This window comes from Bufo bufo, chromosome 4 (genome assembly GCF_905171765.1).
Source record: "Bufo bufo chromosome 4, aBufBuf1.1, whole genome shotgun sequence".
In the NCBI taxonomy this organism is placed as follows: Eukaryota; Metazoa; Chordata; class Amphibia; order Anura; family Bufonidae; genus Bufo; species Bufo bufo.
The window spans coordinates 547,113,046-547,135,402 of NC_053392.1; the positions used below are offsets into that span (position 1 = coordinate 547,113,046).

The 22,357-nt window shown below is 46.8% G+C and overlaps 1 protein-coding gene across 1 annotated transcript in view; it reads left to right on the forward strand.

Annotated features, from left to right (window-relative positions):
• FBXO48 (F-box protein 48) overlaps positions 1–13,330 on the forward strand; it is a 33,114-nt gene extending 19,784 nt beyond the window's left edge. The window contains exon 2 of the mRNA XM_040430179.1: positions 13,151–13,330. Coding sequence (XP_040286113.1) covers positions 13,151–13,330 — 180 coding nt within the window. The remainder of the gene's footprint in view (positions 1–13,150) is intronic.
• The last annotated feature ends 9,027 nt before the right edge of the window (positions 13,331–22,357 follow it).

Sequence of the window (22,357 nt, forward strand, 5' to 3'; positions counted from 1 at the left end):
CGTTTCATACATCTGGAATTAGCAAACTAATGTGCTGGGGTTGGGAAAACATATATGTACCCATACTAGAATCTGTCAAAGAAAGCGGTACTCACATATAACAGTCATTCCATCTGTAATCCATACAGTCAAAAGACTGAAAGTATTCCAGTGAGGGAATTTTTTTTATTTAAAAAAGGCCAAGTTAGTTTATCTGGCGTTCAATATACTAGATACAGTTAGGCCTGCGTTTCATACATCTGGAATTAGCAAACTAATGTGCTGGGGTTGGGAAAACATATATGTACCCATACTAGAATCTGTCAAAGAAAGCGGTACTCACATATAACAGTCATTCCATCTGTAATCCATACAGTCAAAAGACTGAAAGTATTCCAGTGAGGGAATTTTTATTTATTTAAAAAAGGCCAAGTTAGTTTATCTGGCGTTCAATATACTAGATACAGTTAGGCCTGCGTTTCATACATCTGGAATTAGCAAACTAATGTGCTGGGGTTGGGAAAACATATATGTACCCATACTAGAATCTGTCAAAGAAAGCGGTACTCACATATAACAGTCATTCCATCTGTAATCCATACAGTCAAAAGACTGAAAGTATTCCAGTGAGGGAATTTTTTTTATTTAAAAAAGGCCAAGTTAGTTTATCTGGCGTTCAATATACTAGATACAGTTAGGCCTGCGTTTCATACATCTGGAATTAGCAAACTAATGTGCTGGGGTTGGGAAAACATACAGTATATGTACCCATACTAGAATCTGTCAAAGAAAGCGGTACTCACATATAACAGTCATTCCATCTGTAATCCATACAGTCAAAAGACTGAAAGTATTCCAGTGAGGGAATTTTTTTTATTTAAAAAAGGCCAAGTTAGTTTATCTGGCGTTCAATATACTAGATACAGTTAGGCCTGCGTTTCATACATCTGGAATTAGCAAACTAATTTGCTGGGGTTGGGAAAACATATATGTACCCATACTAGAATCTGTCAAAGAAAGCGGTACTCACATATAACAGTCATTCCATCTGTAATCCATACAGTCAAAAGACTGAAAGTATTCCAGTGAGGGAATTTTTTTTATTTAAAAAAGGCCAAGTTAGTTTATCTGGCGTTCAATATACTAGATACAGTTAGGCCTGCGTTTCATACATCTGGAATTAGCAAACTAATGTGCTGGGGTTGGGAAAACATACAGTATATGTACCCATACTAGAATCTGTCAAAGAAAGCGGTACTCACATATAACAGTCATTCCATCTGTAATCCATACAGTCAAAAGACTGAAAGTATTCCAGTGAGGGAATTTTTTTTATTTAAAAAAGGCCAAGTTAGTTTATCTGGCGTTCAATATACTAGATACAGTTAGGCCTGCGTTTCATACATCTGGAATTAGCAAACTAATTTGCTGGGGTTGGGAAAACATATATGTACCCATACTAGAATCTGTCAAAGAAAGCGGTACTCACATATAACAGTCATTCCATCTGTAATCCATACAGTCAAAAGACTGAAAGTATTCCAGTGAGGGAATTTTTTTTATTTAAAAAAGGCCAAGTTAGTTTATCTGGCGTTCAATATACTAGATACAGTTAGGCCTGCGTTTCATACATCTGGAATTAGCAAACTAATTTGCTGGGGTTGGGAAAACATATATGTACCCATACTAGAATCTGTCAAAGAAAGCGGTACTCACATATAACAGTCATTCCATCTGTAATCCATACAGTCAAAAGACTGAAAGTATTCCAGTGAGGGAATTTTTTTTATTTAAAAAAGGCCAAGTTAGTTTATCTGGCGTTCAATATACTAGATACAGTTAGGCCTGCGTTTCATACATCTGGAATTAGCAAACTAATGTGCTGGGGTTGGGAAAACATATATGTACCCATACTAGAATCTGTCAAAGAAAGCGGTACTCACATATAACAGTCATTCCATCTGTAATCCATACAGTCAAAAGACTGAAAGTATTCCAGTGAGGGAATTTTTTTTATTTAAAAAAGGCCAAGTTAGTTTATCTGGCGTTCAATATACTAGATACAGTTAGGCCTGCGTTTCATACATCTGGAATTAGCAAACTAATTTGCTGGGGTTGGGAAAACATATATGTACCCATACTAGAATCTGTCAAAGAAAGCGGTACTCACATATAACAGTCATTCCATCTGTAATCCATACAGTCAAAAGACTGAAAGTATTCCAGTGAGGGAATTTTTTTTATTTAAAAAAGGCCAAGTTAGTTTATCTGGCGTTCAATATACTAGATACAGTTAGGCCTGCGTTTCATACATCTGGAATTAGCAAACTAATTTGCTGGGGTTGGGAAAACATATATGTACCCATACTAGAATCTGTCAAAGAAAGCGGTACTCACATATAACAGTCATTCCATCTGTAATCCATACAGTCAAAAGACTGAAAGTATTCCAGTGAGGGAATTTTTTTTTTATTTAAAAAAGGCCAAGTTAGTTTATCTGGCGTTCAATATACTAGATACAGTTAGGCCTGCGTTTCATACATCTGGAATTAGCAAACTAATGTGCTGGGGTTGGGAAAACATATATGTACCCATACTAGAATCTGTCAAAGAAAGCGGTACTCACATATAACAGTCATTCCATCTGTAATCCATACAGTCAAAAGACTGAAAGTATTCCAGTGAGGGAATTTTTTTTATTTAAAAAAGGCCAAGTTAGTTTATCTGGCGTTCAATATACTAGATACAGTTAGGCCTGCGTTTCATACATCTGGAATTAGCAAACTAATGTGCTGGGGTTGGGAAAACATATATGTACCCATACTAGAATCTGTCAAAGAAAGCGGTACTCACATATAACAGTCATTCCATCTGTAATCCATACAGTCAAAAGACTGAAAGTATTCCAGTGAGGGAATTTTTTTTATTTAAAAAAGGCCAAGTTAGTTTATCTGGCGTTCAATATACTAGATACAGTTAGGCCTGCGTTTCATACATCTGGAATTAGCAAACTAATGTGCTGGGGTTGGGAAAACATATATGTACCCATACTAGAATCTGTCAAAGAAAGCGGTACTCACATATAACAGTCATTCCATCTGTAATCCATACAGTCAAAAGACTGAAAGTATTCCAGTGAGGGAATTTTTTTTTTATTTAAAAAAGGCCAAGTTAGTTTATCTGGCGTTCAATATACTAGATACAGTTAGGCCTGCGTTTCATACATCTGGAATTAGCAAACTAATGTGCTGGGGTTGGGAAAACATATATGTACCCATACTAGAATCTGTCAAAGAAAGCGGTACTCACATATAACAGTCATTCCATCTGTAATCCATACAGTCAAAAGACTGAAAGTATTCCAGTGAGGGAATTTTTTTTTTATTTAAAAAAGGCCAAGTTAGTTTATCTGGCGTTCAATATACTAGATACAGTTAGGCCTGCGTTTCATACATCTGGAATTAGCAAACTAATGTGCTGGGGTTGGGAAAACATATATGTACCCATACTAGAATCTGTCAAAGAAAGCGGTACTCACATATAACAGTCATTCCATCTGTAATCCATACAGTCAAAAGACTGAAAGTATTCCAGTGAGGGAATTTTTTTTATTTAAAAAAGGCCAAGTTAGTTTATCTGGCGTTCAATATACTAGATACAGTTAGGCCTGCGTTTCATACATCTGGAATTAGCAAACTAATGTGCTGGGGTTGGGAAAACATATATGTACCCATACTAGAATCTGTCAAAGAAAGCGGTACTCACATATAACAGTCATTCCATCTGTAATCCATACAGTCAAAAGACTGAAAGTATTCCAGTGAGGGAATTTTTTTTATTTAAAAAAGGCCAAGTTAGTTTATCTGGCGTTCAATATACTAGATACAGTTAGGCCTGCGTTTCATACATCTGGAATTAGCAAACTAATTTGCTGGGGTTGGGAAAACATATATGTACCCATACTAGAATCTGTCAAAGAAAGCGGTACTCACATATAACAGTCATTCCATCTGTAATCCATACAGTCAAAAGACTGAAAGTATTCCAGTGAGGGAATTTTTTTTATTTAAAAAAGGCCAAGTTAGTTTATCTGGCGTTCAATATACTAGATACAGTTAGGCCTGCGTTTCATACATCTGGAATTAGCAAACTAATTTGCTGGGGTTGGGAAAACATATATGTACCCATACTAGAATCTGTCAAAGAAAGCGGTACTCACATATAACAGTCATTCCATCTGTAATCCATACAGTCAAAAGACTGAAAGTATTCCAGTGAGGGATTTTTTTTTTTATTTAAAAAAGGCCAAGTTAGTTTATCTGGCGTTCAATATACTAGATACAGTTAGGCCTGCGTTTCATACATCTGGAATTAGCAAACTAATGTGCTGGGGTTGGGAAAACATATATGTACCCATACTAGAATCTGTCAAAGAAAGCGGTACTCACATATAACAGTCATTCCATCTGTAATCCATACAGTCAAAAGACTGAAAGTATTCCAGTGAGGGGATTTTGCTTATAAAAAATAATATATTTCATTGTGGTGCGAGTTGAATCGCAACAATGAAGAAAAATACTATTAAGGGACGAGGACGCGGTCGTGGTGGTGTCCGTGGAGCCTCTGTTGCTGGTAGAGGACGTGGCCGTTCGGCCCCAGGCGCACACAGTAGGGAACGAACTCCCTCAACTAGCCGGCTGAATGTACCGCAATATCTCGTGGGGCACAATGCCGCTCTTAGGATGGTAAGGCCTGAGCAGGTACAGGCATTAATCGATTGGGTGGCCGACAGTGCTTCCAGCACGTTCACCACATGGTCTTCCACCCAGTCTTCTGCGGAAAGCGCACAGGTGGCACCTGAAAACCAAGCCCATCAGTCTGTCACATCACCCCCAAGCATATCAGGGAAACGGTCTGAGCCACAAGTTATGCAGCAGTCTCTTCTTCTGTTTGAAGACTCTGCTTCCAGGGTTTCCCAGGGGCGTCCACCTAGCCCTTCCCCAGTGGAGGAAGACATACCATGCACTGACGCACAACCACTTATGTCTCCAGATGAAGAGGACATGGGAATACCACCACAGCAGAGTCACCGACTCTCTGATGATGACGAAACACAGGTGCCCACTGCCGCGTCTTTTTGCAGTGTGCAGACTGAACAGGAGGAGGTCAGGGAGGGAGACTGGGTGGAAGACGATGCAGAGGACAATGAGGTCTTAGACCCCACATGGACTGAAGGTCGTGGCGATGACTTTCACAGTTCAGAGGAAGAGGTAGTGGTGAGACCGAGACAACAGCGAAGCCAAAGAGGGAGCAGGGGGCCAAAGCAGACGAGCCGCCGCCCCCAGAGTTCGCCTGCTACTGGACATCGCCAACAGGGACCCAGCCCCACAAAGGCAGCTTCAAAGAGTTCCCTGGCATGGCACTTTTTTAAACAATGTCCTACCGACAAGACCCGAGTGACTTGCACGCTCTGCCATCAGAGCCTGAGGCGAGGCATTAACGTTCTGAACCTCAGCACAACCTGCATGACCAGGCATCTACATGCAAAGCATGAACTGCAGTGGGGTACACACCTTAAAAACCAGGCACTCGCTGAGGCTCCCCCTGCTCCCTCTACCGCTGCTGCCTCGGCTTCCGCCTCGAGAGGAATGTTGCCACCTGCCGAGCAGCAAACAGAGGATGTGCCACCGACACCACCACCACCGCCACCGTCAACTAGCGTCTCCACTATATCACACAGCAGCGTTCAGCTCTCAATATCTCAAACCTTAGAGAGGAAGCGCAAATTCCCCCCGAGTCACCCTCGAGCCCTTGGCCTGAACGCCAGCATTTCTAAACTGCTGGCCTTTGAAATGCTGTCATTCCGGCTGGTGGACACAGACAGCTTCAAAAAGCTGATGGCCATGGCTGTCCCGCAGTATGTGGTTCCCAGCCGCCACTACTTCTCCAAGACAGCCGTGCCTTCCCTGCACATGCAAGTGTCCGATAAAATCAAGTGTGCACTGCGCAACGCCATTTGTGGCAAGGTCCACCTAACCACAGATACGTGGACCAGTAAGCACGGCCAGGGACGCTATATCTCACTAACTGCACACTGGATGAATGTAGTGGCGGCTGGGCCCCCGGCGGACAGTTCCTTGGCGCACGTCCTTCCGCCCCCTAGGATCGCAGGGCATCATTCTCTGCCTCCTGTAGCCTCCTCCTCCTACTCGGCTTCCTCCTCCACTGCTTCCACCAGCTCATCCGGTCAGCCACACACCTTCACCACCAACTTCAGCACAGCCCGGGGTAAACGTCAGCAGGCCATTCTGAAACTCATATGTTTGGGGGACAGGCCCCACACCGCACAGGAGTTGTGGCGGGGTATCGAACAACAGACCGACGAGTGGTTTCTGCCGGTTGGCCTCAAGCCAGGCCTGGTGGTATGCGATAATGGGCGAAATCTCGTGGCAGCTCTGGGACTAGCCGGTTTGACGCACATCCCTTGCCTGGCGCATGTGCTGAACTTGGTGGTGCAGAGGTTCATTCACCACTACCCCAACATGTCAGAGCTGCTGCATAAAGTGCGGGCCGTCTGTGCGCGCTTCCGCCGTTCACATCCTGCCGCTGCTCGCCTGTCTGCGCTACAGCGGAACTTCGGCCTTCCCGCTCACCGCCTCATATGCGACGTGCCCACCCGGTGGAACTCCACCTTGCACATGCTGGAGAGACTGTGCGAGCAGCAGCAGGCCATAGTGGAGTTTCAGCTGCAGCACGCTCGCGTCAGTCGTACTGCCGAACAGCACCACTTCACCACCAATGATTGGGCCTCCATGCGAGACCTGTGTGCCCTGCTGCGCTGTTTCGAGTACTCCACCAACATGGCCAGTGGCGATGACACTGTTATCAGCGTTACAATACCACTTCTATGTCTCCTTGAGAAAACACTTAGGGCAATGATGTTAGAGGAGGTGGCCCAGGTGGAGGAGGATGAGGGCTCGTTTCTAACACTTTCGGGCCAGTCTGTTCGAAGTGGCTCAGAGGGAGGTTTGTTTAAGCAGCAGAGGACAGGTTCACAAGTCGCCAGCCAAGGCACTGTACTGGAGGACGAGGAGGATGAGGAGGAGGAGGTGGAGGGGGACGAGGATGACGCAAGTTCACAGCGGGGTGGCAGCCCAGGCCCATCACTGGTGCGTGGCTGGGGGGATACGGTGGACGATGACGATACGCCTCCCACAGAGGACAGCTTGTCCTTACCCATGGGTAGCCTGGCCCACATGAGCGAATATATGCTCCAATGCCTGCGCAACGACAGCAGAGTTGCCCACGTTTTAACGTGTGCAGACTACTGGGTGGCCACCCTGCTGGATCCCCGGTATAAAGACAATGTGCCCACTTTAATTCCTGAACTGGAGCGCGACCGTAAGATGCGCGAGTACAAGCGCACGCTGATAGAGGCGCTCTTGAGAGCATTCCCACATGTCACAGGGGAACAGGTGGAAGGTGAAGGCAGAGGAGTGGCAAGAGGTCGCCAACGCAGCTGTGTCACGGCCAGCTCATCTGAGGGCAGGGTTAGCATGGCAGAAATGTGGAAAAGTTTTGTCTCCACGCCACAGCTATCTGCACCGACACCTGATACGGAACGTGTTAGCAGGAGGCAGCATTTCACTAACATGGTTGAACAGTATGTCTGCACACCCCTCCACATCCTGACGGATGGTTCGGCCCCATTCAACTACTGGGTTTCGAAATTGTCCACGTGGCCAGAGTTAGCATGTTATGCCTTGGAGGTGCTTTCCTGCCCGGCGGCCAGCGTTTTATCTGAACGCGTATTCAGCACGGCAGGGGGCGTCATTACTGACAAGCGCAGCCGCCTGTCCACAGCCAACGTGGACAAGCTGACCTTCACAAAGATGAACCAGGCATGGATCCCACAGGACCTGTCCCTCCCTTGTGCAGAGTAGTCCTTATTAACTGCCTAAAACATGTCTTGTTGTGCTACGGGCCACTTCTTTATTTGATACAAATTTTATGAAACCCACAGTTGAATGAAACTCTTCTCTGTCTGGGCGCCGGGGCCTAACCAGATGAAAGTGGCCGGTTAAACTAACGGGTGACATGAAGCCATAACCTCTGCCATGCTACCTCTGTCTTCTGTCTGGGTGCTGAGGCCTAAGTCAAATAAAGCGGTCTTCTGCTGTGCTGGGGGATATGAAGCTAATCTCTGACCTCTCTCCTCTGTCTGGGTCCAAAGGCCTAAATCACTGAAAGAGGCCTTCTCCTGTGGTGTGTGATATGATGCCAGAATATGTGCTGTGGGGCCTCTCTCCTCTTCCTGGGTGCAGGGGTCAAATAAACTAAATTGTGGCCTACTCCTGTGGTGGTTGATATGATGCCTGATTCTCTGATGTGGAACCTCTCTCCTCTGTTTGGGTGAAGGGGTCAAAGTAACTAAATGGTGGCTTCTCCTGTGGTGGCTGATATGATGCCAGAATATGTGCTGTGGGGCCTCTCTCCTCTTCCTGTGTGCAGGGGTCAAAGTAACTCAATCGTGACTTCTCCTGTGGTGGCTGATATGATGCCAGAATATGTGCTGTGGGGCCTCTCTCCTCTTCCTGGGTGCAGGGGTCAAAGTAACTCAATCGTGGCTTCTCCTGTGGTGGCTGATATGATGCCAGAATATGTGCTGTGGTGCCTCTCTCCTCTTCCTGGGTGCAGGGGTCAAAGTAACTAAATGGTGGCTTCTCCTGTGGTGGCTGATATGATGCCAGAATATGTGCTGTGGTGCCTCTCTCCTCTTCCTGGGTGCAGGGGTCAAAGTAACTAAATGGTGGCTTCTCCTGTGGTGGCTGATATGATGCCAGAATATGTGCTGTGGTGCCTCTCTCCTCTTCCTGGGTGCAGGGGTCAAAGTAACTAAATGGTGGCTTCTCCTGTGGTGGCTGATATGATGCCAGAATATGTGCTGTGGGGCCTCTCTCCTCTTCCTGGGTGCAGGGGTCAAAGTAACTCAATGGTGGCTTCTCCTGTGGTGGTTAGTATGATGCCAGAATATGTGCTGTGGGGCCTCTCTCCTCTTCCTGGGTGCAGGGGTCAAAGTAACTCAATCGTGGCTTCTCCTGTGGTGGCTGATATGATGCCAGAATATGTGCTGTGGTGCCTCTCTCCTCTTCCTGGGTGCAGGGGTCAAAGTAACTAAATGGTGGCTTCTCCTGTGGTGGCTGATATGATGCCAGAATATGTGCTGTGGTGCCTCTCTCCTCTTCCTGGGTGCAGGGGTCAAAGTAACTAAATGGTGGCTTCTCCTGTGGTGGCTGATATGATGCCAGAATATGTGCTGTGGTGCCTCTCTCCTCTTCCTGGGTGCGGGGGTCAAAGTAACTCAATGGTGGCTTCTCCTGTGGTGGCTGATATGATGCCAGAATATGTGCTGTGGGGCCTCTCTCCTCTTCCTGGGTGCAGGGGTCAAAGTAACTCAATGGTGGCTTCTCCTGTGCTGATTGATATAAAGCTGATGGTTGTGCCATCTGACATGGTTGCCAGGGTCTGATTCAATGGGGGCCTACTCCTGTGGTGGGTGATCTAAATGCCTGATTCTCTGCTGTGAAACCTCTCTCCTCCGTCTGGGTGTAGGGGTCAAAGTCTTTCAAAGTCGCCTTCTCCTGTGCTGATTGATATGAAGCTGATGGTTGTGCCATCTGACATGGTTGCCAGGGTCCCATTAAATTGTGGCCTACTCCTGTGGTGGCTGATATGATGCCAGAATATGTGCTGTGGGGCCTCTCTCCTCTTCCTGGGTGCAGGGGTCAAATAAACTAAATTGTGGCCTACTCCTGTGGTGGTTGATATGATGCCTGATTCTCTGATGTGGAACCTCTCTCCTCTGTTTGGGTGAAGGGGTCAAAGTAACTAAATGGTGGCTTCTCCTGTGGTGGCTGATATGATGCCAGAATATGTGCTGTGGTGCCTCTCTCCTCTTCCTGGGTGCGGGGGTCAAAGTAACTCAATGGTGGCTTCTCCTGTGGTGGCTGATATGATGCCAGAATATGTGCTGTGGGGCCTCTCTCCTCTTCCTGTGTGCAGGGGTCAAAGTAACTCAATCGTGACTTCTCCTGTGGTGGCTGATATGATGCCAGAATATGTGCTGTGGGGCCTCTCTCCTCTTCCTGGGTGCAGGGGTCAAAGTAACTCAATCGTGGCTTCTCCTGTGGTGGCTGATATGATGCCAGAATATGTGCTGTGGTGCCTCTCTCCTCTTCCTGGGTGCAGGGGTCAAAGTAACTAAATGGTGGCTTCTCCTGTGGTGGCTGATATGATGCCAGAATATGTGCTGTGGTGCCTCTCTCCTCTTCCTGGGTGCAGGGGTCAAAGTAACTAAATGGTGGCTTCTCCTGTGGTGGCTGATATGATGCCAGAATATGTGCTGTGGTGCCTCTCTCCTCTTCCTGGGTGCAGGGGTCAAAGTAACTAAATGGTGGCTTCTCCTGTGGTGGCTGATATGATGCCAGAATATGTGCTGTGGGGCCTCTCTCCTCTTCCTGGGTGCAGGGGTCAAAGTAACTCAATGGTGGCTTCTCCTGTGGTGGTTAGTATGATGCCAGAATATGTGCTGTGGGGCCTCTCTCCTCTTCCTGGGTGCAGGGGTCAAAGTAACTCAATCGTGGCTTCTCCTGTGGTGGCTGATATGATGCCAGAATATGTGCTGTGGTGCCTCTCTCCTCTTCCTGGGTGCAGGGGTCAAAGTAACTAAATGGTGGCTTCTCCTGTGGTGGCTGATATGATGCCAGAATATGTGCTGTGGTGCCTCTCTCCTCTTCCTGGGTGCAGGGGTCAAAGTAACTAAATGGTGGCTTCTCCTGTGGTGGCTGATATGATGCCAGAATATGTGCTGTGGTGCCTCTCTCCTCTTCCTGGGTGCGGGGGTCAAAGTAACTCAATGGTGGCTTCTCCTGTGGTGGCTGATATGATGCCAGAATATGTGCTGTGGGGCCTCTCTCCTCTTCCTGGGTGCAGGGGTCAAAGTAACTCAATGGTGGCTTCTCCTGTGCTGATTGATATAAAGCTGATGGTTGTGCCATCTGACATGGTTGCCAGGGTCTGATTCAATGGGGGCCTACTCCTGTGGTGGGTGATCTAAATGCCTGATTCTCTGCTGTGAAACCTCTCTCCTCCGTCTGGGTGTAGGGGTCAAAGTCTTTCAAAGTCGCCTTCTCCTGTGCTGATTGATATGAAGCTGATGGTTGTGCCATCTGACATGGTTGCCGGGGTCCCATTAAATTGTGGCCTACTCCTGTGGTGGCTGATATGATGCCAGAATATGTGCTGTGGGGCCTCTCTCCTCTTCCTGGGTGCAGGGGTCAAATAAACTAAATTGTGGCCTACTCCTGTGGTGGTTGATATGATGCCTGATTCTCTGATGTGGAACCTCTCTCCTCTGTTTGGGTGAAGGGGTCAAAGTAACTAAATGGTGGCTTCTCCTGTGGTGGCTGATATGATGCCAGAATATGTGCTGTGGTGCCTCTCTCCTCTTCCTGGGTGCGGGGGTCAAAGTAACTCAATGGTGGCTTCTCCTGTGGTGGCTGATATGATGCCAGAATATGTGCTGTGGTGCCTCTCTCCTCTTCCTGGGTGCGGGGGTCAAAGTAACTCAATGGTGGCTTCTCCTGTGGTGGCTGTTATGATGCCAGAATATGTGCTGTGGTGCCTCTCTCCTCTTCCTGGGTGCAGGGGTCAAAGTAACTAAATGGTGGCTTCTCCTGTGGTGGTTGATATGATGCCTGATTCTCTGCTGTGAAACCTCTCTCCTCCATCTGGGTGTAGGGGTCAAAGTCTTTCAAAGTCGCCTTCTCCTGTGCTGATTGATATAAAGCTGATGGTTGTGCCATCTGACATGGTTGCCAGGGTCTGATTCAATGGGGGCCTACTCCTGTGGTGGGTGATCTAAATGCCTGATTCTCTGCTGTGAAACCTCTCTCCTCCGTCTGGGTGTAGGGGTCAAAGTCTTTCAAAGTCGCCTTCTCCTGTGCTGATTGATATGAAGCTGATGGTTGTGCCATCTGACATGGTTGCCGGGGTCCCATTAAATTGGGGCCTACTCCTGTGGTGGGTGATCTAAATGCCTGATTCTCTGCTTTGAAACCTCTCTCCTCCGTCCGGGTGTAGGGGTCAAAGTCTGTCAAAGTCGCCTTCTCCTGTGCTGATTGATATAAAGCTTATGCTTGTGCCATCTGACATGGTTGCCGGGGTCTGATTCAATGGTGGCCTACTCCTGTGGTGGGTGATCTAAATGCCTGATTCTCTGCTGTGTAACCTCTCTCCTCCGTCTGGGTGTAGGGGTCAAAGTAACTAAATGGTGGCCTACTCCTGTGGTGGGTGATATGATGCCTGGTTCTCTGCTGTGGGACCTCTCTCCTTTGTCTGGGTGCTGTGGTCAAAATAATAGTAAGTGACCTTCTCCATTGGTGGGTGACTTGAAGCCTGATTCTGTGCTATGGGACCTCACTCCAATTAATATTGTTTAATTTTTATTTATTTTATGTTAACTCATCATTTCCCTATCTACATTTGTTTGCAGGGGATTTAACTACATTTTGCTGCCTTTTGCAGCCCTCTAGCCCTTTCCGGGTGTGTTTTACAGCCTTTTTAGTGCCCAAAAGTTCGGGTCCCCATTGACTTCTATGGGGTTCGGGTTCGGGATGAAGTTCGGGTCGAGTTCGGATCCCGAACCCGAACATTTTTCGAAAGTTCGGCCGAACTCGTCGAACCCGAACATCCAGGTGTTCGCTCAACTCTACTCAGAAGCACTCTGAATTTCCCACACTGTACTCAGAAGCACGATACACTAGAGCCCTGCATCCACTACATGGAAATCCAGCCTTAGGACCCATTTACATGGGCAGATTATCAAGCTAATTGTCAGGAACTGCTTTGTGTAAATGTGCCACTAATCACCTGCTAAACCAGATGATCTTTTCTGCGGCATAAAAAATCATTCGTCAGCAGCACATTGTCCTGTGTAAACTGGGGTGTGCTGCAGACAAATAATGAATCTGTATGTGGGCGAACAATAGTAGTAGTATATCCTTTGTTCCTGATCATTGCCCTGTACACCGACCGTGTAAATTGGCCCTTAGATCTACATTTGATTTTGGTCTCTGGATGTAAACTTGGAATTTATGATTTATCATTACAGGAAACCGTAAGAATAAACTACAAAAAATGTATTATCAAGCAAAAATGGAAGGACGGTGTGTTTAGTAATATTGACTCCTATGAAAAACTGCCACCGCAAACCATGTGCCTGCTGAGTGTGGAATCCTGGGGAGAAATACTCGATGCTGAACTCTCAAGAGAAACACAAAGACATACTTGATCATGTATTGACTTTTATGGTTTTAATTTATTATATTTAATGGTGAAAATGTTATCGTATTTATCTATAGAGAGTAATTGTTATATATTCATTATAAAAATAAAATGTAACTTATTTTTTATTGTGTGAGTTGTCTTTTTGAATTCCTGTCATGTTACATTACAAGTCACCTATTGAAACCAGTGATTCCGGATAATGTACAGTTGGACCTCCATAAGAAGAAGAAGAAAATCCCTTTATTGTCCCTCAGTTGTGAAATTTTGGCATAACAGCAGCAATCACATTCACAACAGGAGCAAAAATAAGAGTAATTAGAAATTAAAGAGTAAAATACAAGAAAAACATAACACAGAATTCACTTAAAAAATTCACTACTGGGTTTCTGGGAACAGTGGCGGGCATGCTGGGAGAAAGAAAACTCCCAGGCTGTGAGCTACAGCCTGGGAAAAGAAGACGCCCAGGAGAACAAGGGCAGTCTCCTCCTACTATAACTAAGTCTCCGTCTACTATAACCAAGTGACCTAACATGAGGGCATAGCAGGAGAACGGAGCGGCGCCCTGGGATAATAGTAAGTGAAGTGAGATCCCCGGGCGCCGCTGTACAGATTATGACACTTAGTTCACAATGTTTTGCCAGATGAAAGGTCCTCTTTAAAAAAACAAATCTGGGACAACGCTTTTAAGGGCAACATTATTATTATTTATACTGTACATGAATGCATTTTAGGTGCAAAGCTTTAACGGCTCCAACTCAAGGGTCCCAACAACAGCAATCATAGGACGTGGTATGTCAATTAATTCATATTACAATGTATCAAAAATTGGACATATACACTATATGGGTAAAAATATTGGGACACCTACACATTAGATCGACAGGAGGTTCTAAATCCATAGGGATTAAAGTGGTTGTCCAGCTATTAATATTGATGACCTATCATCAGGATAGGTCATAAATATCTGATAGGTGGAGGTCTGACACCCAGGACCCCCGCCGATCAGCTGTGAGATGAGGAGGCGGCGCTGCATGCAACCGCCGCTTCCTTGTCATTACACGACTCATCTCCTATGGAGATCACTTGAATCACTTGAATGGAACAGGTATTACACTGCACTTCCGAGACGAAGTGCAAGATAATGAATAGGAAGCGGAGCTTCTATTTAAATAATCAGATAATCAAAAAACATCACAAGAATAGTGAAATCATCTACTCTGTACTGATCTTAGCATGTACATAAACGAAGAGCACGTGCTTGACCATTCTGTGCATTGGAAGGGCAACCTTGCCATTGCAGCAAGCCCCTGAGTAGCTGATGCAGAGGATGGGAGTGGTAGTGGCCCTGATGAGATGGGGATCGATGCAGTGAAAAGGTGGTCTAAGGAATCAGTGCAAAATAGGAATTTTAGTACATCCAGCAGTAGTTGTACACAGTGCAATTTCTCTCCCGCAGATGATGATGATGTATGGTGGCTGGCAAAGTAGGTGATAGTGGTGCCTCTGGTATGTTATCTTGCTGATGTATCTTTCCTGAACTTCTGGGTAATAGCTGAAAGCTAACAGTTGTGGCTGTTGGTGTCTTACTGTCAAATGCAGGCTTATCGATTTTGCATGTTCTGAACTATGGCAATGGGTATCTTAACATGTTTCCTCTCACCTACAGCATGTTCTTTATAGCTGTGGTTGGTAATCACTGCTGACTGTAAACGCTTTTGCTTTGAAGAATATCTGGATCTCTGGTCCCCAAAGCCTTATGGAGTAGATGGTCATGCACCCTTAGATGGGAGGAATGGGGTGGTTAGCCCCATTCCTGATGTCAACCATACCTCACCTGCTGGAGTACAGTGCAAGCATCACATAACAATACAAACATTACATAACAAGCCAAACTTTGCAGATACCACCAGGTCTGGGGTACCGCACCATCACTCCCACTAAGCTGAAAATAAGGAAATAAAGCAGACTTTAAATACAAAAAGAGAGCACACTGCGCAGCACTAAATGGAAGAATGATCAAGGCACCATCTCAACTACTAGAAAACTAGAGAATACATGCCAAATTTTGTAACAAAAGAAAAAAAACACGGGTAATATGTACAGTTATGTGTCCTTTGTAGAGATGTATCAGGCAGATATGTAACATGTTATCATGATGAAAACATGACTATAGCTCAAAAATAATACATGTCCTAATCTGAAGAAGGGAGTAAAATTGGTAGTAGGTCCCAGTTAAAGTAAATACACATAAATAGAAGGTCCTATACCTGGGCCTAAAATACACAAAGCTGGTTAAAGGCTGACGCTAATTAGATGCATAGTCCCCATAAGGGCTCTTTCACACCTGCGTTCTTGTCTTCCGGCATAGAGTTCCGTCGTCGGGGCTCTATGCCGGAAGAATACTGATCAGGATTATCCTAATGCATTCTGAATGGAGAGTAATCCGTTCAGGATGCATCAGGATGTCTTCAGTTCCGGTACGGAACGTTTGTTGGCCGGAGAAAATACCGCAGCATGCTGCGCTTTTTGCTCCGGCCAAAAATCCGGAACACTTGCCGCAAGGCCGGATCCGGAATTAATGCCCATTGGAAGTCATTGATCCGGATCCGGCCTTAAGCTAAACGTCGTTTCGGCGCATTGCCGGAGCCGACATTTAGCTTTTTCAGAGTGGTTACCATGGCTGCCGGGACGCTAAAGTCCTGACAGCCATGGTAAGTGTAGTGGGGAGCGGGGGAGCAGTGTACTTACCGTCCGTGCGGCTCCCCGGGCGCTCCAGAGTGACGTCAGGGCGCCCCAAGCGCATGGATCACGTGATCGCATGGGGCGCTCTGACGTCACTCTGGAGCGCCCGGGGAGCCGCACGGACTGTAAGTATACCGCTCCCTGCTCCTACTATGGCAACCAGGACTTTAATAGCGTCCTGGGTGCCATAGTAACACTGAAAGCATTTGGAAGACGGTTCCGTCTTCAAATGCTTTCAGTACACTTGCGTTTTTCCGGATCCGGCAGGCACCTCCGGCAACGGAAGTGCATGCCGGATCCCAACAACGCAAGTGTGAAAGAGGCCTAAGAAAGATGAGATGCTGCACACCAGTGAATACCAATCCACCCATAGGTTGATGTCTGCTACATGTGCATACTCCTATAGATTTGCAGATTCATGACAAACTAAACAATGAGAACTGAAGAACAGCACACTTCCAGAATATCTGATAATGATACAATACTACCACCTTGTGGTCAGCAGTGGTCTTGCGCTTTTTAGTGTAATTGAAAACAGTAAAGTTTGGCGTATATCGCCTTAATTCTTAAAGTGGTTTCCAGGATTTTAAAGTGATGGCCTAGCCTCAGGATAGGCCATCACTATCTGATCAACACCCCGCACCCCTGCCAACCAGCTGTTCTGTAGTAGCTCCACACTGGGGCAGATTTACTAATTCTGTAGATCTAGATAAAGCCAGATTTATCACGGGCAGGGGCGGGAACTTAAAGTGGCCCTGGTAAAAATACTAAGGCCCCTTTCACACGGGCGAGTATTCCGCGCGGATGCGATGCGTGAGTTGAACGCATTGCACCCGCACTGAATACCGACCCATTCATTTCTATGGGGCTGTGCACACGAGCGGTGATTTTCACGCATCACTTGTGCGTTGCGTGAAAATCGCAGCATGCTCCTCTTTGTGCTTTTTTTCACGTAACGCAGGCCCCATAGAAATGAATGGGGTTGCGTGAAAATCGCAAGCATCCGCAAGCAAGTGCGGATGCGGTGCGATTTTCACGCACGGTTGCTAGGCGACGATCAGGATGGAGACCCAATCAAGACAGAAGAGATGCCGGCTGCGCGAACAAGTGGATTAAGGTGAGTTAAATTTTTTTTTTTTAACCCCTCCAGCCCTTCTGTACTATGCATTCTGTATTCAGCTATTATTCAGAAGTTCAGCTATTATTTCCCCTTATAACCATGTTATAAGGGAAAATAATACAATCTACACTACAACTAACCCAAACCTGAACTTCTGTAAAGAAGTTCGGGTCTGGGTACCACAGTCGGTTTTTTATCACGCGCATGCAAAACACATTGCACCTGCGCTATAAAAATTGAACATCGGAACGCAATCGCAGTCAAAACTGACTGCAATTGCGTTACTACTCGCGCGGGTTTGCCTCAATGCACCGGGACGCATCCGGAAATAATCCGGACACGCCCGTGTGAAAGAGGCCTAAAAGTGGCCCCATTTTGTAGTTGGGTCCAGCAATACCATATTGTGGCACATTATACCACCCCAACAGAGCTAAATACCACAGTCCATCACAAAATACATTCTCAAAAACTTTCACTGGCCGGCGGTGAGGAGGGCTCAGGCGGCTTCCTAGGCATCGGCCCACCGGGAAATTTCCCTGTAAGGTTAATGGCTAATCCGCCCCTGATCACAGGGGCTCATCCTGGATGATCAGTTTGGTATGTGTAACTTTATACCAGCTATTGGTTGTCTCATTTTGTGACAGAATTGTGGCACAATTTTACCTAAAAATGGCACTTCTTAGGTCATGCCTCTTTTTTATTAAGGAGTGTATATTTTTTTATAATTGGAAGCCCCAAATTGCACCAAATATTTATTGACAATTTGTGTCAATTTTGGTGCAATTTATGACAAGGTTTAGTTGCACTCATATTTGTAAATGAGCGCTACAGTGCATACAGAACACTGTTAAAAACGACAAGCTCATGATCCCACTCCATACAACCCCTTAACGCTAATGATGTGCATTGAATAACGCCCCCCCCCCTTACAATGCCCAGAGCAGCGACACTCAGCGTACTTACCTGGTCCCTGACGCCGGTTTCCTCCCAGGTCACTCCATGGCCATCTTAGCATCTTCCCTGCTTGCAGAAAACAGCATTCGTTGACAGATGGGGCACTGCCAATAGCAGGCCGCCGCGGTGTGACCTGCTCCCTTGCAGACATTAGATATTTCATGAAAACTTAAGTATGATCATCGTACTGTGAAGAGATTTGTGGCTTATTCAGAGCCCAGACGGTTCGTGCAGATAAAGGCATAATGAGGAAGGTTTGTGCCAGACAAATTCATCGGATTAAGGGTCCATTCACAAGTCCGTAGTGTATTGTGGATCCGCAATACACCCGGCCGGCACCCCATAGAAATGCCTATTCTTGTCCCTAATTCTTGTTCTATTTTTTTCCGGAGCCGTGGACCGGAAGATCGGGGGCGCACTCCGGAAATGCGGATGCGGACAGCACACTGTGTGCTGTCCGCATCCATTCCTGCCCCATAGAGAATGAAAGGGCCCGCACCCGTTCCGCAATTTGCGGGACGGATGCGGACCCATTCTGCGGATGTGTGAATGGACCCTAAGAGAGCAGCTGCTAAAATGCCATTACAAAGCAGCAAACAAGTATTTGAAGCTGCTGGTGCCTCTGAAGTCCTGCAAATCTGAAGGTGTAGGATCCTCCAGAGGCTTGCAGTTGTGCATATACTTCTATTCGGCCACCCCTAACCAGTCCTCACAAGCAGAAACAGTTGCAGAGTGCCCAGACATGCATGGAGACTCATTTTCAAACAGTCTTGTTTACTGACGGGTGCCATGCAGCCCTGGATGGTCCAGATGAATGGAGTAGTGGATAGTTGGTGGATCGCCACCATGTCCCAACAAGGATGTGACGTCAGCAAGAAGGTGCCGGAGTCATGTTTTTAGTCGAATTCAGTGTACAGTACTTGCTAAAGACAGATTCTCCTTAGCAATGCTCAGTTAGGGAAATGCTAAGGAGATTCTTTAGAGACTTTTTTTTAAAAATAAATATACACTAAAATTGTTAATAATAAATTTATTATAAGGGTGGGTTCACATCACCTTTTATGCCTCCATTTGACGTATACATAAAAAAAAAACCTCCGCATCCGTGAGGCTGGGTGCACATGGCCGGTGCCCATATATTGTGGACCCGCTGTTTACGGGCCGCAATAGGGGCATGGCCGGGTGCATGAGGCCAAAGTGGCAACAAATCTCTCCCCCTGACTTGCATTCCCCCTAACTCCTGGAGGATGACACTTTGGCTATGCTCTCCTCAGAGTGGCAGCAATGAAGATGGTTATCACCATGGCTTCCTCTGCACATGGTACAGAACAACTCCATGTGGTTGGGACACCTTTGAAATGAAAACAATTATTATTACATACCGGTATGTTGAGTATACTAGCTGTATATGGAGACTTAGTGGCAATACTCCATGGTATCATAATATGCAAAGAGGTATCTCCCAGACAAAGACAACCATCTCACTAGCGCCACCTTTTACCTCTGGGCATATTATTACACTATTGAGCACTGCAACTAAGGCTCCATGTACAGCTTGTCTCCTTAGGGCTTATTCACACGAACGTAAGGGCTCTGTGCTCATGCTGCGGGCCGCATACGGCGGTTCCGCAATACACGGGTCACCAGCCGTGTGCATTCCACATCACGGATGCGGACCCATTCGCTTGAATGAGTCTGCAAATCCGGAGATGCAGAACGGAACCCAATGGAAGCACTACGGAGTGCTTCTGTGGTGTTCCGTTCCGTGCCTCCGTTCCGCAAAAAGATAGAACTTATTCTATCTGTTTGCCGAACGGACGGATCGCGGACCCTATTCAAGTGACTACTACTACTTTCACACCAGCGTTTTCAATTCCGCTATTGAGATCCGTCTTAGGATCTCAATAGCGGAGGAAAACACTTCAGTTTTGTCCCCATTCATTGTCACTGGGGACAAAACTGAACTGAATGAAAAATGCATTCCGTTCCGTTTGGTTGCGCTCCCATCGCGGACAGAATAATGTTGCAAGCAGCATTTTTCTGTCCGCGATGTGGTGCGGAACAAGACGGATCCGTCCTGACACACAATGTAAGTCAATGGGGACAGATCCGTTTTCTCTGACACAATAGAAGATGGATCCGTCCCCCTTTGACTTTCTATGGTGTTCAAGACGGATCCGTCATGGCTATATAAGACAAAAAACAACCGGATCTGTTCATGACGGATGCAGACGGTTGTATTATTGTAATGGATCCGCAAAAAACGCTAGTGTGAAAGTAGCCTAAGTTGGGTCCAAGGCATATCACTCAGCCAGCTAGACTTCTACTCCATACTGCTGAGGAGCAAATACTCTGAAACAGGTGTCCATGAATAGATATTGTTCTTGACTCTTTTACTTTGTTATTAGAGTTGAGCGGACACCTGGATGTTCGGGTTCGGCAGGTTCGGCCGAACTTGAAAAAAAAGTTCGGGTTCAGGACCCGAACTTGACCCCGAACCCGAACCCCATTGAAGTCAATGGGGACCCGAACTTTTGGCCACTAAAATGGCTCTAAAATAACCCTGGAAAGGGCTAGAGGGCTGCAAAAGGCAGCAAAATGTGCTTAAGAGCATGGCAAATGCTCTGCAAAAAAATGTGGATAGGGAAATGAATTAAAAAAACATAAAAGACCTTGAAAAAATAAAAATTAGGAATGATGTAGGAGGAAGAGGTTGAGGAGGCGGTGAATGGGTGGATGTGGCCGTGTAGGCTCACGTGGCGGTCTAGGTGGAAGCGGCGGCGAAGGAGGAATAGGTAGCCAACACAGATGTGTGTTATTTTGCATTTTTACATAGGGGTATCCCCCAAAATATTGGGACATATAATAAAAAAAAAAGGAATAAGTGCACTTGAGTAGAAGGATGGATGGTCGAGGCTGTTAGAACTGTCTATTCTGCACAAGGTACAGACAAGTCTTGTGGGATCCAGGCCTGGTTCATTTTAATGAACATTAGCTTGTCCACGTTGGCTGTGGACAGGCGGCTGCGTCTGTCTGTAATGACGCCTCCTGCCGTGCTAAATACACGTTCAGAGAGTACACTGGCTGCAGGGCAGGCCAGCACCTCCAAGGCATACAGGGCAAGCTCTGGCCATGTGCACAATTTGGAGACCCAGAAGTTGAATGGGGCAGAACCATCAGTCAGTACATGTAGTCGTGTGCACAGGTACTGTTCCACCATGTTGTTCAAATGCTGCCTCCTGCTAACACGCTCCATATCAGCAGTTGGGGCCGGTTGTTGCGGCGAGGTGACAAAGCTTTTCCACATGTCGGCCATGCTAACCCTGCCTTCTGAGGTGCTGGCGCTGACACAACTGCGTTGGCGACCTCCTCCCCTGCCTCCGCCTTGTGCTTCCACTTGTCCCCCGGCGTCAGTCGGGAATGCTCTCAGGAGCGCGTCTACCAGCGTGCGCCTGTAGTCGCGCATCTTCCGATCACGCTCCAGTAAGGGAATTAAGGACGGCACATTGTCTTTGTAATGGGGATCCAGCAGGGTGGCCACACAGTAGTCAGCACACGTTAAAATGTGGGCAACTCTGCTGTCGTTGCGCAGGCACTGCAGCATGTAGTCGCTTATGTGTGCCAGGCTGCCCAGAGGTAAGGACAAGCTGTCCTCTGTGAGAGGCGTATAGTCTGTGTCCTCCGTATCCCCCCAGTCACGCACCAGTGATGGGCCCGAGCTGCGTTGGATGCTACCCGGCTGTGAACATGCTTCATCCCCATCCTCCTCCTCCTCGTCCTCCAGTAGTGGGCCCTGGCTGGCCAAATTTGTACCTGGCCTCTGCTGTTGCAAAAATCCACTTTCTGAGCCACTTCTAAAAGACTGGCCTGAAAGTGTTAGAGATGACCCCTCTACCTCCTCCTCGTCCTGGGCCACATCCTCTTCCATCATCGCCCTAAGTGTTTTCTCAATGAGACATAGAAGTGGTATTGTAACACTGATAACGGCGTCATCGCCACTGGCCATGTTGGTGGAGTACTCGAAACAGCGCAACAGGGCACACAGGTCTCGCATGGAGGCCCAGTCATTGGTGGTGAAGTGGTGCTGTTCCGCAGTGCGACTCACCCGTGCGTGCTGCAGCTGAAACTCCACTATGGCCTGCTGCTGCTCGCACAGTCTCTCCAGCATGTGTAAGGTGGAGTTACACCTGGTGGGCACGTCGCATATGAGGCGGT